Source organism: Phodopus roborovskii, unplaced genomic scaffold, assembly GCF_943737965.1.
Source record: "Phodopus roborovskii unplaced genomic scaffold, PHOROB, whole genome shotgun sequence".
Lineage (NCBI taxonomy): Eukaryota > Metazoa > Chordata > Mammalia > Rodentia > Cricetidae > Phodopus > Phodopus roborovskii.
Genome location: NW_026125052.1, coordinates 14,363,023 through 14,379,743, shown reverse-complemented (window position 1 = coordinate 14,379,743; position 16,721 = coordinate 14,363,023). Strand labels below are relative to the sequence as shown.

The following is a 16,721-nucleotide window of genomic DNA, read 5'->3' as shown; positions in this document are numbered from 1 at the left end:
GGAGTCTGCGGGGTGAGCTCAGGTCAAGCCGGTCACCCTAATGTGCCTCAGTTCTCTCCCAGCTGTTAAACAGGACTCGGGATTCTTCCCAGGCAGTTAATGAGTGTTTACCAAAGGGCTTGGAGATCCTCAGATCTCAGCTGGGCCACCACTACAGTTATAAAGCTCAGTAAGAACCGAGTGTTATTTGGGGAGGGGAGGAACAGGGCAAGAGGGAAGCCGGCCACTCGCGGATGAAACCAGGCTCCCAGGGAAGCACAGGCCCAGCTGCCACAGGATATCCTTGTACCCAGGAATGGAGGTCACCCTCCCCCTCCACCTAACCACCACCGAAGGCTGAAGGCTAGCCTCCAGCTAGCTGTAGGCAGAACCCAGCCGGGCAGCTGGCCTTCATTAACTCCAGCTTTTTCGCCCCCCACTGTGAACCCACAGCTTCTACAGGCCCAGGCTACAGGGGGCTGCCCTAGCCTGACCTTGCAGCTGACACTGGGGTGGGGGTACCACAGCAAAGGCCAAGTTACCAGCTGAAAAGAAAGTCAAGCGAGACTCCTCTTTTCCCACTGGGAGCAAGCAGAGAGGAAGGGAGTGTGGGGGTGAGAGGGTGGAGGTGGGGGAATTTAGGGCAGACAGCAGGCAGTGAAGTCAGCTGGATCCAGGCCCAGAAACCCCCACACCCCGAAGCCAAGTCTTACTCTAGCCTCGCTTTCAGCTAGAGTCTTGGCGAGGCCCCAAACTAGGGAAGGCCCTGGCTGCCCCTTTCCGCCTCCCTGCCCCCACCCTTATTAAATACACATTTTATCTCTCAGCATCTTCATTATCTTAACCGAAGGAGACAAGCAGTGGATGGCGGCAGCAGAGAGCGTCGGGGAGGGGGGTGTGGGGAGCAGGCGCACCCTTGTTACAAAGTGCTGATGTAGCTCTTTCAGGCAGTGTGGGAAACAGAGGAGGGATCAAAGCGAATGAGGCTGATTCAGAACTCAATTAGAAATTAAAAAAAAAAAAAAAAAAAAAAAAAAAAAACACCAACACGGGAGCCGGCTCTCCTTTTGCCAGCCTTTACCCAGGCTCCGTGCAGCCAATTAGCTTCCAGCGGCAGTGTCTGGACTGGTGGAGTTGGCCTAAGAGGAGACCAGAGAGCAAACTTCTGCTCATACACTTCCTCTGCGGAGGGGAAGACATCAGGAGGAAACTTCCCCCACAAAGGTAGAAAGTAGGACATTAACGGTGGGCTCTTCCCCAGCCTCACCAGAGACAGTTTTCTGGGCAATCTCTAGGGACTTAAGGTAACTTCTGGACCAAACCACCTCTTCTAGCCTGGAGGCAATTCTCCAGGCCAAAGCCTCCCTGAAGCAACAAAGGTTGCCAGAAGCCAATTACTAGGGCATCCAACCGAAGGGCTGAGGTCTGACCAAGGCAAGCTGGACCACTGGGAGGAGGAGGCCTTTTGCAGGGGCCCAGCCCACCAGAGCACCTCAGTTTACCTCCACTGAGAAATGTTCTTAAGAGACGGGAAAGGCAGTATCTTCCTTGTATTGTTCACTGAATAGTAGTTAATGAATAGCTAAGCGCTGGAGAGGGATACAAATGTAAATAAAAATCTCACTCTGGGTTCAATCCCCTACACCATAAACAACAAAAGCCCAAGTTGCCCCCCCCCCCCAGTTAAGATATTGTTGTGCTTGTGTAGGCTAAAGGTCAACTGTAGGTGTCATTCCTCAGGAGCTGCCAGGCTTGTTTTTTCACTACAGTGGCGGCTCTCACCTGAACTGACCAAGTAGGCTAAGCTGGCCAGCCAGCCAGCCCCAGGAATCTGCTGGTATCAGCCTCTGCAGAGCTAGAATTCAAAGTACTGATATGTGAATGCATGGTGGGGTGTCCTGGAGATTGATCTTGGGGTCTCATGCTTGCACAGTAGGTGCGGTGCTGATCAAGCTACCCCACCCCCCCAACCCCGCGACCTACTCAAGGAATTTTTACAAACATAACTTGAGTTATTATTGTGCCTTTCTTCTTCACTCCCAAGCACTGAGGACTGAACCCAAGGCTCTGTGCATACCAAACACTCTTTATCTCCCAGCTAGCGCTTTTTACTTTATCCTGAGATAGTTTCATTAAATTCTCACTCTGTAGTACAGGTAAGCTTTGAACTTGTGATCCTCCTGCGTAACTATGACTACAGGCCTGTACCACTAAATCCATTCATTGTTTATCTTTAGAGGGTACTTAATAAAAACAGGGAGGAGTGGGAAGTAGTTCAATGGTAAAGCTCCTGTACTGGAGGGCGGGGGTGGGGGCAAAGAGCAATGGGAAGGGGGGGGGGAGGAAAAGGGATCTGCCAGGTTTTCTGATTTCTGGCTAACTAGCCTGGACCTCACACACTCTTGCAGTCAGCTAGCCACAGGCAAGTCTTCATTGAGCCAGAAATGTCAGTGGCAGTTTTGGGGTTTAAATTCATACCAACTTTATTGGGTCTATGTTCTTTCCATGGCAATACCCAACACTATGAAAGCTTAATCTGGTTTAAAAAAAAAAAAAAAAAAAAAAAAAGACTAGGATAGAGACACACACCCCACCATCTTCAAAAGGAAAAATGTAGGTCAGCATCTTTGCCACTACTCCATGTGGAGTGGCCTAAGATCCTGGCAAAAACTCGTAACCACAGGCCCATCCCATCCTACTTAAACCCCAGCCACCTTCCCATAGCTCTCAGCTTCAGTGAGAAAAACTGGCCCAGGAAAGGGCCCTCTTCCTTTCGGGGGTGCGGACGGCTGTCTGAATTACACTTAAGACTTTACTGACAAACATACATCAGCCTCTGCCCCCACAAGGGCAGCGGAAGCCAAGCAGGGACTCTCGTCTGCTTCACGCATCATTGACAGAACCAACCCCGTTCCAATTGCTGAAGTCTTAAGAGTGGTAATGACCTAGAAATTGACAGTGGGGGGGAGAGCTGAAGGAAACTAACAAAACAGTACACAGAAAGCCTTATTTCCAAGGGGGCGGTGTGAGAGAAAGAGAAGAGGTAGAGGGGAAGGAACTTGGCCCCTTTGAATCTGCAAATGCGATCTTGGCTGGAAGCCAGGGAGGATACAGGGCAGTCCCACTGAGAGTCAAGCCATGTTCCTGACTCAAGCCCTACAGTTAGAGGAAGGCGCCAAGCCTCAAATACAACGAGGTGGGGAGGCTGCTCCTTTTTGGGCAGGATCCTACTGTGGACACAGAACAGACAGCAGCTGCCCACAGTGTGGAAACAAACTGTAAAGCAGTCACGTCTCTTAAGGCTGCAGCATCCAATAAAATGTAATTTAAATCGAGCCTCACATCTGTTCTCAATCCCATCCAGTCTCTGCTTTCCATCAGTCTTCGGACAATCTCTACAATTATGCTTGTTAACCCTTATAGTCCCAGACATTCTCCAAACTTCTTTGTGGGAACCATCCTCTCCATTTGCACACTGCCCCAGAGGGAATGAACACTCTGGGGAAAGGAGTGTGTGGCACTCAAACTCCTGTCTTGAGATGCTTCTGCTGCTCACACCAGTGGGCAGTATGCATTTCAGGGAGCTCACTGCCCTTCTGTCCCATCCGGCACCACCTGCTGTAGCCAGCTCACTTACAAGCATGCAGTGGGTAGAATGAATGAAACAGTGGCCAACAGATCTTCTGTAGGCATATCAGATTCCCAAACCCACAGCCAGATCAGACAAGGAGGCAGCAGCTTCGCTCGGAGAAAAGCAAAGGCTCAGACCATTCATATCGCGATGCTTGCAGCCAACCATTTGCTCAGGTCGTAAAGGACTAGCAATCTCCCCAACAAGTCAAACTCCAGAATCTTCCTGCCCCCTCCTCCCTCCAAACCACCATTGCCTTATCCCACACACATTCAAAGCAGTGTTGTAATGGTGCCCTCTGGTGTCCCTGTCACAAATTGCCACTTAAAGCCACTGGCAATCAACCCAGCAGTCTCAGTAACCATATGGATAAATTTATCTAAGGAGACTGGGGGAATATGTTCCGATGAAAATTCCAGCCTGACCTGAGGCATATTGAAACAAGGGCTTCATCTGGGAGAAGCTAAGACAGTGGCACAGTGTAAGAAGGTATTTCCGGTTTTTTGTTTGCTTGCTCTTTTTGAGACAGTGTTTCATTATGTAGCCCTGGATGTCTTAGAACTCCCTCTGTAGACTAGACTGTCCTTGAACTCAGAGCTTGGCCTGCCTCTGCTGTGATCAGAGTGTGCCGCTGCCGCCAGGTTAAGAGGGTATTTTCATAATAACCTCTGAAAGCTTACGCTCTCATGGAATGTGGCCGCTTAAAGAGACAACAAATGCAGGCCCATGAAATGGCTCAAAAGGTGCAGATGCTTGCTGCCTGCCAAGCTTGGTGACCTGCCTTCAGTCCCCGGGATCCACCCAGGTAGAAGGTGAGCAATGACTCTTGTAGTTGTCCCCAACACAAACACTGACACCCACCTGCCCACACACAAATGGTTTAAAAAAAAAAAAAAAAAAAGAAGAAGAAAAGAACAAAAGATAACAAATGCAGCCCAACAGATGAAACTTGAAAATAAATATATTCACAATCTGTAGTTACATTCTCCTTATCATTCCCATATTGCGTGGGAGCACTGTGGGAACTCCCTGAGTCCTTAAGTTCAATGCAGTAGCACCTGGCCAACAAATGTAGTAAATTCCAAAGAGTCCTTTGACCAAAATGTCTTTCAAATTTCCATGGAGGCTTGTATATCTTTCTGGATCATTCCACTCCATCTTTAAACTTCAAAGTTCTTTAGAAAATATATGTTTGTGGTTAGAAGTACATACAAATCCTTCAACACAAGTCTATGTATACTTGGTAGGCACGCTGGTTAGGAGCACAAGTGGGAAAAGTACTGAATATTTCTTTAAAAGGGGTCATTGGTTTTGTTCTTTTTTTAAGTGTCTTATGTAGTTCAGGCCAGCCTCAAACTCACTATGTAGCAAAGAATGGCCTTGAACTCCTGGTCCTTCTGCTTCTATTTCCCAAGTGCTGGATCACAGGCATTTGCCATCACACCCAGTTACTCGGTCATTTTTATGGGTAAAAACACGAAGAGCCAAAGATATTAGTCAGTGCTAGCTCTCATGAACTCATACACTAAAATTTACTGGTGCCAAGTTAAAAAAGGTCATAGCTTTCCAAATGACCCTGCTAAATGCCAAATGCCAGCTGGATACTTGCAGGCGAGGTAAGAAAAGGAATCATGGCAGTCCAGCGGCGAGGATGTTACCAAGGAAAGCTTTGCCTTTTAGGACATGCTCTATTTCCTTTTCTTCAATCTTCAGAGACACCTGGAAAGAGAAAAGGGGTTTCTGTGAGGAAGAACACGTGCACACTCCAAACACACACACACGCATGCCCCCACACACCATTACACTCCCTATCATTTTCCACTTTCCTTGTGCAGGCAAGTCAAACCCTGCTGTTTTCAATGGTCTAAATCCCCCCCTCCTTCGAATCTGAAATCCTAGTTCTCACAAAAAAGGACGGTTCACTAGTCATTTCTAATCTTTACTCTGGCAAAGGACACACTCTCCAGAACAGGACAATTACAAGCAGGGACACAATAAGCTGTTACTTGTACCTTGGTCAGACGGCTTTCCTTATTTTTCTTTAATCCTAAAATGCCTCTGGACTCCAGGAGCCCTGAAAGGGACAAACACTCAGACTGGTCCACAGCTGCCACCTGCTGTTTGCGACAGATGCTACTGTAGGCTTCGTATAACTGGGAGGAAATGAGGAAGAACAAGTATCACTTAAAAGCTACATCTCATAACCCTCACAGAGAAAAAAAAACAAAAACAATCCCATAAGTACCATCTTAAGCTGAGTATTCCATTTCCCTCCCCCTTTCAATAAACCCCAGAGCAGGCAATGTCTGCTCCCTCTTCCTATACTATACAGTTAACCTTTGATCTACTTTATTTTCCTGTGTCCTGGTGGCATGTATTTATGTGTGGGCACTGCACTCATGCCTGACACTCACGGAGAGGAGAAAAGTTGTCAGGTCCCCGGGACTAAAGTCACAGACGGTTGTGAGCCACAGCATGAGTGCTGGGAATGGAACCCGGGTCCTCTGCGGGTGCAGCAGCACCAGCTGCAGGTCATCTTACTTTATTGCAGAATGTAGAACTGCTCTTTATGTGACTTGAGAGGGAAACAGAAACAGCCCTGGCTGGCAACCCTCCTTGCTCTGCCTCCTAAGTACTAAGGTAACAGGTATTGCATTGCTGTATCTGGTTAATTGTCTTCGTTTTTTTTTTTTTTTTTTGTGGTGGTGGTAGTGAGGCAGGATCCTCTATATATCCCTTGGCTGTCCTGGGACTCACAATATAGACTAGACTGGCCTCAAAGAGCACCACCTGTTCATCTGCCTCCCAGGGTTTTGGGATTAAAGGTGTGCTCCTACCATTGCCTGGCCTTAACTCGTGTTTTTGAGTTAAGGCTACTATGTAGCCCTGGTTGGCCTACAACTATGTAGATTAGCCTGGCTCAAACTTACAAGATCCGTGCACACACGTCTTTGCAGTGACAGTAACATTTATTCTTACTGATAAAAAAAAAAAAAAAAAAAAAAAACCATTTCTAACTCCCCTTGCCTGGAAACATCAGGTCTTTTAGAAAACACCTGCATTTTAGCCTCAGCACCACCTGCGGAGACCCCCAGCTTACCTTCCCCAGAGTGACCTCTTTCATTTTCAGGCGCCTGGTCAGAAGCAGCAAAGCGCAAACCAGGATCTTCTGCTGGAGAGGGAGGCAATCTTGTGTCTTCTCTTGGCTCAAAGACACCCTGTTCCCATCAACTTCCGAAATGACTTGGGATATGTGGACAAGGCCAACATGCTTGGGGACTGGAGCCTCGGAGGGTGACTGACCTGCAAGGGAAGCAAACCAGGCTTTATCTGCTCTCTAAAACTGTATGTGCGGAGACACATAATGCTGGGGGCGGCTAGAGGAAACCCAAGTGTGGTGACAACTGCAAAGCAGAAGTCCCACCTCTAAGGCAGAAGAGGAGGAAAGGGCAATTCCAGACAATGGGGCGACATGGAGAGCAGGTTGCCCTTTCTCTAAGAAGAATCAGGAACTCTTTTGTTCTTCAGGGTACAGCTTAATGTGAAGAAGACAACTAATCTACCTCCTGAAGGAGCAAGAACCACAGAGGCCACCAAGCAGGGCTAACTGCCTCAGAGGCTGGCTGGGGATGCAGCCTGGTACAAGAGCACGTGCCTAGTGCAGGGCCCCTAGCTTGATCCTCAGCACCAACCCCGCAGCACACATGACCAGCCGGCAGTTAGGAAGGAAAAGAAAGAGTTGGAAAATGTATCCAACGTTTTGAGTCAAACCTACTTTAAGCCCCTGTGCCCTAGATGGCTTCCCCAAATGAACTGGGAAATTTGTTCACTCCTCCAAACTCATCTGCAAGACAGCCACATTTGAAAAAAAATGTAACTAGATAGCCTAGCAGACAGCACCCTCCCCAGAGCTGGAGTCCGGGAACTTTGGGGAATCCACATAGGACCATGGCCCCACTGTTTGGAGAAGCATGACTGTGCAATAGGGGCGGGCGGGCTTTACTCTCTAACAACCTGTGCCTGCAGCCACCACACAACCACCTGCTTCTACTCCTTTACCACAAGCAGGAGGCTGCAAAGGGCTAATAAGAGAAAGCAGAGCCCACATACCAAGTAGCAGAAGTTCCATGATGAAAGGAAGGAACTGGGAAGTCTCTTACTCTCTACACAAGGGCCAAGTACCCTCTAAAACGACCTATTCATTTTGTTGTTGTAGACCAGGCTAGCCTCAAACTCACAGAGCTCTATCTACCTGTGTCTGCCTCCTGAGTGCTTGGATTAAAGGCATACATCACTTTCCAGCTAAGATAAGAGTCTTTCTATGTCACCTGTGTTGGCCTTGAACTTGTGTAGACCCTCCTGCTTAGGCCTATGGAGTGCTGGAATCATAGGTACGGCCCACCATGCTTGACATCTAGCTAATTTTTGTTTGCCTATCTTCAGTGCTGAGGAATCTAGTGATTTCTAAGTATTAGAAAGTTCCTGAAGCCACTTTCTCCATAGTTTTTCTATATAGCTAGGCCGTTGAAACTACAACTTCGGAAAAGACAGGAATTAGGTTAAGCGCAGAGCTTATGCCTGGAACTTGAAGCTCTTTTGGCAGTAAGTGCTAGTGGTGCTCCCAGTGTCACCAAGCCCACGTGCCACTGCTGGAGGAAGGAGCCAGTAAGGAAGGAATGATCTCAAAGATCCAAGTCCACATACCGGTATACACGGTCTACCCACAGCCCAACTACCGATTCGGGTTACTACTGAAATGTTTTAAATCGTTTGTTTTAATAAATACCGACGAGTTCCAGGACAGCCAAAGCAATTACACAGAAAAACCCTGTCTTGAAAAGCCAAAACTAACTAAATAAGAGTAAAATAGATACTGATGAAAATCTGCCAGCGAAGAGAACAGGGTTGAGGAAAAGAGAAATTAGCCCTCGTTTGTGACAGCCTTCTGTTTCCTACAGCCACAGATCTTTGTACCCTGCCTTATGACACCTTGAGATGAATTCACAATCTGCTCATTCCATCATTTTACTTTCTTTCCTTTCCTTGCCAGGTATTACTTTCTCCTACACAAAGGCCCAAAGGGCACTCAAGGTTAAGTACTCAGAGGAAGTCGACTCAACATTGCTACCTCATTTGTGTTCTGAGAGCCTTGAAAGAGACCTTGCTACTTGAGTCCCACCATTTATGAACACTCTGGGGAACTCGTTTCCAGTAACACATATACTGATTCTGGCAGGCAAGACTGAAACAAACTAGATGAAACCACACCCTGCTCCCTCTCGTGTGTGTGTGTGTGTGTGTGTGTGTGTGTGTGTGTGTGTGTGTGTGTGTGTTTTGGGGTGTCGATTTCACTTGTGTAAGTGGATTTAACTGTGTTCATTTATCTTTCCCTTTCCTTCGGGACACTTAACTCTCATCTATAAAGAAAGACAGGAAGCAGGTAAGATGCTTACCTTCAGACAGTGGTTTGAGGACTGTCTGGCTTTTGACATCCGCCTCCACAATTTCAATAGCCCGCCTATAAAAAAAATTTTTTTCCTAAAATTTAGTCTCAGCCAAACCAAACACCACACTAAGCCACCATGCCCCAAAGCAGACACATTAACTAAAAGCTCATTTTTAAAAACTTAAGGTCCCTTCCAAGTTTGGTGCCCAGCACCCACACTAGGCAGTTCTTAACCCCCTGTACCTCCCTTCAGCTCCAGGGGATTTGACACCCTCTAGGGCACACATACATGAAGCTAAAATGCAATCAATCTTAGAAGCCAGTCTGGTCTACACAGTGAGTTCCAGACGAGCCAGTTACCCAGGAAGACCCTGCCTGAAAAATAAAAATTAAGGCCCCTAAACAAACTGGGTTATGTCGCAGCTTAAGGAAGACTCGACTGCTTTTAAAATGAAAAGAGCAGAAACAATACTACTTATCTTCCTCCAACACATGTCAATCACACATTAAGGTAGTAACATTTCAGACAAGGAGAGAAAGTCACGGGCAGAGCGATACGCAGTGTAGACTAAGGGGAACTTACAGCACTCCCACACAGCAGACCTAAGGGGTCCTCAGATAGACACAGGACACACACAGGCTAATCTTGCTGACCTACATGGCTATCACTCATAGCTGTAGCCTTTACTCAAGCAGTTTGCTGACTTGAGGCTTTCACATTCCAGATCAAGCAATCTAGCAACAGGAAGAGCTTCCTCTCCCACTGCTCTGTCTAAAGTGTTTTGCCCACGGGAAGCTATAAGGCAGACCTGGATCTTCTGCATGGCAACAGGAGGAAGTTGGACCAGCGGGCCAGCACAGCAAGGATCATTTTAATGGGCCCAGTGTCCCTACTGGGAGGGAAGAACTTTCATCAGTCAGCACTGAGGCTTTCCCCAGCAGGAGGGGAGGAGGTGGAAGAGAGAAAGAGGTCTAGGGTAGGACTTGGGGGACCACCAACTGGAGGGAGGAAGGGGTACCCACAAAAGGAAAGGAGGAAGAAAGTCTAAAGGCAAAGATGGTTCAGGTCCATAAATAAACCTGCTTGAGCCCAGCGAATGGAAAAGCAAACCGGAGCCTTTTTAATACAAATGTAATTAACCAATCTATAATCACCACAGGGGGCGCCAGCAACATCTCATTTGTTTCCCCTCTGTAGGTAATGGACTGATAATGTTTCAGACATTAACACGGTGGAAACCCAGAGCCCCCGCTGAGAAACAAGTCCTCTTTTCTGAGCATAAAAAGTAACAGAATGGGGCCTCTTAAGCCACATTCATTTGAGTTACATGAGACAATTGACAGCATCCCCCCCCCCCTTAATAAAAACAGTCAGAAGTGCCACAATTCACCTGCAAATATCCAGTGCTTTACGGATGTCCCCTGAAGCAGCGGATACTTTGCGGGCACAGAACTGAACCGCAGCACCATCCAGAACCTGCTCTTTTGACACCTTTAGACAAGACACATCAGACACGTGAGTCAGGCTCAGTAACACAGGCCTGGCCGCAATCCTAGCGACCTGGAAGACTAAACTTCCCGGAGGATCTAAACTCAAGGCAACACCGAGAGGCTGTCCCACATAAATATACAATAAATCTAAGATAAATACAGCTCCGTATGGAGCTCTGACTAGCACGAGGCCTTGTGAATCCCAGTACCACCCATAAATAAATAATAAAATAAAAAAAGACAAATTTGAACTCTTGAGAGTTTCTCTTAGCAATTTAGGTTCTAAATGTAAATATCTTCACAAATTATATCTAACTGGGACTGGGAGTGTAAGCTCAGGGAGCTGAGCTCAACATTCAGAAGGTCTAAACCTGATTGGCCACCTTTTAGGTGTAAGGGACATATTGCATATATTAAGTATTTTATAGGAATGCGCTATAGAATGAAAGAAAAAAAGCAGCTGACACTATAAATGCTTTCCCATAGGCCCTCTTTCTTTCTTTTGGGGGGGGGCAGAGAAGACCTGATCTCTCTATGTAGCACTAGCTGGCTTTGAACAGAGAGAACTGCCTACCTCTGTTTTCCAAGTGCTGGGATTAAACATGTGCACCACTAGGCTGAGCACATAAGCCCTACTTTTAGATTGTTATTCCGTGTTTATTTTTGTTTGGAGTGGGAGTGGGGCAGAGCATGTGTGCCACACCTGTGGCGGTCAGCTGACACCTTCCAGGAGCCAGGTCTCTCTGCCCACCACGTGAGTCTCAGAGATGGAACTCAGGTCATTAGAACTGGCAACCAGTGCCTTTACCTGCTGAGCCACCTCACTGGCCCAGGCCCTACCTTTTAAAGGCCATTAAGGAAGCACGAGTCCTTCAATTCCTACTTCTATTTCAACAGGGAAGCAGCCAATAAACGACACCACGTATAGATACTCACATAAAAATGTTCTCACTCATTACGGTCCACGGGAGCTTGCCACACCATTAATGAAGCAATCAAATCAAAATATATTAAACCAATTGTTAGCCTTCCACCAGAGATTATCCCTGCAACTCACCTGATTGAGTCTATCCTGCAAGATTGTAGCTATCTGATTTCTGGTATAAGGTGGGAAGTTCAACAGCTGGGGCTTACAGTTTTCTCTAGCTTCAAGCCTCGGCAGAATTCTGTCTGTGAGATCTAGGGTATTAGCAATACCTGAGAAGATAAACAACAAACACCATCAGCAGGCAAGTCATCCTACAAGGAAACTATCTCAGCTACTGCTTGCATTTGCCCTCTAGCTAGGCGGGTATAGTGAAGCACACTCATAGCCTTAACATGAGAGAATCAGATAGGAGGATAAAAAAAAAAAAAAAAAAAAAAACTACCGAGCCAGGTGTCATGGCACACTCATCCCCCAAAGAGCTGGGACCACAGGAATGCAATGTGGTGTCTGGCTTGTCATTTTTATTTAGACTTCACAAATCAATCTGTCTTATACTAAAATTACTATCATAGTCATTTTCTTACTTCAAGAAGACAGAAAGCTGGCATAAGTATAAATAACAGGTAGGGGCTGAAGAAATGTCTCAGCTGTTAAGAGCACTGGATGCTCTTCCAGAGGACCCGGGTTCAACTTCCAGTACCCATGTGTCAGCTCACAACTGTCTGTACCTCCAGTTTAGGCAATCAGATGTCCTCTCCTGGCTTCCATTGGTATCTGGCATACAAATAATGCACAGACCTGCATGCAGGCAAAACACCCATACACATTGGCCCGCCTGCAAGCCCAGCACTCGGGAAGCAGAGAAGAGATCCCAGGGTCAAGTTGGCTAGCTAGACTAACTGAATTAGATAGCTTCAGGTTCAGCAAGAGACTGCCTCAGCAAATAAACAATCAACAACACTGGCAACTTTTCCAGAGGTCCTGAGTTCAATTCCCAGCAACCACATGGTGGGTCACAGCCATCTCTAGTGGGATCTGGTGCCCTCTTCTGGTGTGCAGTAGTACATGCAGATAGAACACACATTAAAAAAAAATCAAAAAACAGAACGAAAAACTTGACAATGGAAGAGGAGGATATCTGAAGTCAACCTCTGGCCTCTACACACACCGGTGCACCCACACTATACACACATAAACTGAACAGACTTTAAACCATTCACAAACTTTCAAATTCACCATGTGAGACATTAACACTGGAGTACTAACCAATAAGCACCAATCGGGAATTGCTCAGCCACGGCCATTCAAACAGCGTGTATAACACATCCTGCCCTTTGCTGTCCAGCTGATCCATCTCATCCAACACCAACACGCTACATACAAAGAGAAACAATTAGTACCAATCACATTTCCAGTCTTCCAATGCTTGATCTGAGCTGACCTTAGGTTATATTCATAAAGCTAAGTGAGATCAGCCTGCAGACCATAGATCTTGCCATCAGCCATTGTTAGATCGGCACCGCACCCCCACTTCACTAACAAGCATCACCCAATTATTTTCAAAGAACTAGCTTAAAAACAGTTGAAATCTAAACGAAAAGACAGAAAGCTGTAGGGGCTGTAAGTGTGACTCAGCGATAGAGCACTTATCTAACACACAGGGCCCTGGCTTTGAGCTCAGAACCATCAGTAAATAAATCGGAACAATATTTTCAAAATCAGAAAGTACATTATCTTTCTTCAAGTGCATGCACATGTTCCTCAGAGCAAAGTTCCTCTCAGGGCAAGTTCTTTTCATGGGTAACAGCTTGAGGATTTTTACTGAGCAACATGCTGCAGAGAAATACTTACATCATGGGGCCTTTCTCAGCAGTCATATGCTTTTCCAATTTTCTCATCAAGTCCTTCCCAGCTGGTCTGCATATTTCCTCCTGGCCAATCTCCTGAGCAATAGCTGGGAACACAGCCTGGGCACTCCTCAAAGACATGCAATTCAGCATGATAGTTTTAAAGCCTTTCATTTCCTTCTAGGTATAGAAAGAAAAAGATGCAAACAGGGGAGTTATGTTGGCTTCAGACAAAGATTTACTGAAACCTGATCCGGTCTTAGCTAAGAGAATCTAGGAGCGAAGCTCTACTTCTTTTGGAAAGATTTATATCCTGAAAAATTCTTACTTCTGGGAAACATTCAATCACATAACGGTCTATTCTTTCTTAACCCTTAAGAGTCAGATCATTTCAGTAAGAGTGCCGTCACTCAGCATACCTTGAGGTCTTGCAGAATTCGGCTCAAGCAAGCAGTTTTTCCGGTCCCAGGAGCACCAGAGAGGTAGAGACTTCCAGCTTTTTTCCCACAGATGTGTTCCTTCAGGAAGGTCCTGATGACATCCATCTCCTTTTCTCTGGCAGGCAACCGATCTGGGACAGCTGTGTTCAGGACAAGTTTTGCTTGCTGATAGCAAGTGCCTGTGCCAGACACAAAAGGGCAGTTAAGACCCAACAGAAGGCGACAAAAAGACTCACTGGGTTTCATTCAGAACCATCATCTCTATTCCCGACAGCACACCAACAGCTTCCATGTAAGAACCCACCTTCTGACTAGAGACGGCTCAGAGATTAATAATGAGCACTGGCTGCTCTTCCAGAGGTCCTGAATTCAATTCCCAGAACCCACAGGGTGGTTCACAGGCATCTATAGTGAGAATCTGATGCCCCCCCTCTGGTGTGCAGGCATACATACAGATAGAGCACCTGTATATATATAAAAAGAACAAGAACCCACCTTCTTGCTTGAACAGCCTTACACGCACAGGTTCCTTCTCTGGTGGACATTTCTGCTCGGAATCTGCTTTGCTTTCTTGACTCTCTTGGGCTGAGGAAAGTATCTGGTCTTGTTCTTTTTGGCTCGAAGATTTAACTGTGATTTCATCATCAAATATTAATCTACATCCCTTCCGAGTATGTGAGCGAGGGGGACCATTTTCTTTCTTGCCCAGCTTCGGTGGGGAACAGGGAGATAAATGAGGAGTGTTGCACAGATTGTCATCACCTGAGATGTTAAAACAGAACATGGTCATTCGCTGCATTCACCCAAAACACTAAATGCAGAATGTAGTCCTTTACAGTGAAGGACAATAAAGGAAGTACAAAGAGTTTCCCACACCCAGAAAGGGAATTTCTTTCTTTTCCAGTTCTTCAAGACTGGGTTCTCTATGTAACCCTGGCTGTCCTTGAACTCAAGAGAGATCTGCCTGCTTCTGCCTTCTGGGTGCTGGGATTAAACGGCAAGAGATTTCTACCTTAGAACCACAAAAGACACGGCTCACAAAGGAGAAACATGACCACCAGATGGCACCACTGAGTCTTATCTTTTGGTAGAAACCAAATGAGTTCTAGTGCAGTAAATTCTAAGGTTGTTTTAAACTGTGATTTATCGCCAGCTGGTAGTGGTGTATGCCTTTAATCCCCATACTCAGGAGAGCTGTTACACAGAAAAACCTTGTCTCCAAAACAACAACAACAAAAAACACCCAAACCCGATAAAACAAAAAACCCTTACCAACCCCACCACTGACATCTTGCAATGAATAACTTTCCTGTATAGCCTGGCAGTGGTGGCACACATCTTTAATCCCAGCACTCAGGAGGCAGAGGCAGGTGGATCACTGAGTTTGAGGCCAGCCTGGTGTACAGAGTGAGTTCCAGAACAGCCAGGACTTACACAGAAAAAATCCTGCCTTGAAAAAACAAAACCAACCACACAAAAAGCCAAGTTTGATAGTGGGAGAGAGACCTCAATTTTGAGGCAATCCTGGGCTACAAAGTGAGTTCTAGGCCAACCCAAGTTAAAGAAGTGTTTTTCTTCAAAAAAAAAAAAAAAACAGACAATAAAAAATGTCTAAGTACTACTTTAAAACAAAGGTAAAAAATATTAAGAATGTCATCTACTTGTTTCTCTTATTTTCACGAGTATGAAGGCAAATTTCATAATACCATATGTTACTTTAAAGTAATTTTAAAGGACAGAACTAAGGAAATGAAGATCAAACTCATTAGGTCCATCAGAAAATGATCTCCGTTGGTGAATGGCTTAACTGTGCACTTAGCAGCCATCATGACAACAGACAGAGCTTTGGTTTTAACTGCGAGGCATCTCAGCAGTCACAAAGCTGCGCTTACAGAGTGGAAAGCTCACCCAAACGTTTCCTGGGACTGAGAGGCAGAAGTTTCGTGGCCACACATGGAGCAGGTACAGCCTGGACCTTTTTAAGTTGTACTTTACTGTGGCTGGAACTCGTTTTGTTCGGTGTTTTAGTCAGCTTCTTTTTCGGAAAACTGATGGTTGCTTGTGCCTGGGATCGGGTTTGAGGCATGATGACCACACAACTGGATACAAAAGAGAACCTGGAAGCCCGTAAATTTATGAAAGCAAAAAGAAAAACACACAGCTTATTTGTATTGGTGGCCAACGTTCACTTCATAAATTATGTTAACAGTATTTTTAACACTTGGTTCTGCTTCTTATCCAAATCTATGTAATAACAGGTACCATGTGTCTCCCTAGTATGTGTAACATGCCATTATACACATATTACTTCAGTCTTACCATAACTCAGATGTAGAAAACTATTATCCTGCTCTTAAAGAGACAGTTATAGAAAAACACGACTATTACCCCAGGCATCCTGAAGCCAGAGCCCAAAGTTCTTACACTTGAGCGAGGCCATAAGTTTACCTCCAGCGATTTCTAGCTTCTTCACTCTAAACACGCGAGACAAATTTAGCACTAATTTAATTCCAGACCATAACGTTTAGGCTCTCCCAGATCCAGGCAGTGCAGCTCCGTCCTCCTCTGCCCAGGACTAGCCTTCACTCCATACAGCTCTCAACCCCACCCTGCTCCGTTTCCTCCCAGCACATCTCAGCTCCTTTCCCACCATTCCTGGCTCACACGCCTAGCAGGCACACAACCCCCTCCCTGACCCAGCCTCAGACCTCAGGCGATCTCCGCTCTCCACAGGCCACGCTCGAACCAGCCCCAACTCTCTGGGCCCCGGACCAACTCTCAGACCTCCCGGAGTAATCTGCTCCTTTACACTCTTCAGGGCTGTGTCGCCTCAGCGCACGTTCCTGTGTTTCGATCACAACCGCAAGGACTCTCCCGCCACAAGAAGCACAGCAGCAGTGAAGTGAGCTCGCGCCAAATCCGCACAGCCTCAGCGTTCTCGTCTCGCGCCAAAGTCCAA

General features: G+C 46.4%; 1 protein-coding gene across 1 annotated transcript; it reads right to left on the bottom strand.

Annotated features, from left to right (window-relative positions):
- Nucleotides 1–4,553: 4,553 nt before the first annotated feature.
- On the bottom strand, nucleotides 4,554–15,924 carry Cdc6 (cell division cycle 6). Its single transcript, XM_051176024.1, has 11 exons — nucleotides 15,671–15,924; nucleotides 14,258–14,524; nucleotides 13,742–13,941; nucleotides 13,327–13,502; nucleotides 12,742–12,848; nucleotides 11,605–11,744; nucleotides 10,448–10,548; nucleotides 9,064–9,128; nucleotides 6,711–6,913; nucleotides 5,623–5,763; nucleotides 4,554–5,329 (listed from the first exon to the last, which is right to left on the bottom strand). Exons 1-11 carry the CDS (start codon nucleotides 15,846–15,848, stop codon nucleotides 5,240–5,242), a joined length of 1,668 nt encoding a protein of 555 aa, XP_051031981.1. The 5' UTR covers nucleotides 15,849–15,924; the 3' UTR covers nucleotides 4,554–5,239.
- Nucleotides 15,925–16,721: the final 797 nt, after the last annotated feature.

Excerpts from the sequence above, each read along its gene's own strand:
- Cdc6 (XM_051176024.1), bottom strand. The coding sequence starts at position 15,848 with ATGCCTCAAACCCGATCCCAGGCACAAGCAACCATCAGTTTTCCGAAA. Across the intron at positions 13,942-14,257 it reads AAGGCTGTTCAAGCAAGAAG|GCACTTGCTATCAGCAAGCA; the intron begins GTGGGTTCTTGT and ends TGTCTGGCACAG. Across the intron at positions 5,330-5,622 it reads AGGAAAGCCGTCTGACCAAG|GTGTCTCTGAAGATTGAAGA; the intron begins GTACAAGTAACA and ends TTCTCTTTCCAG.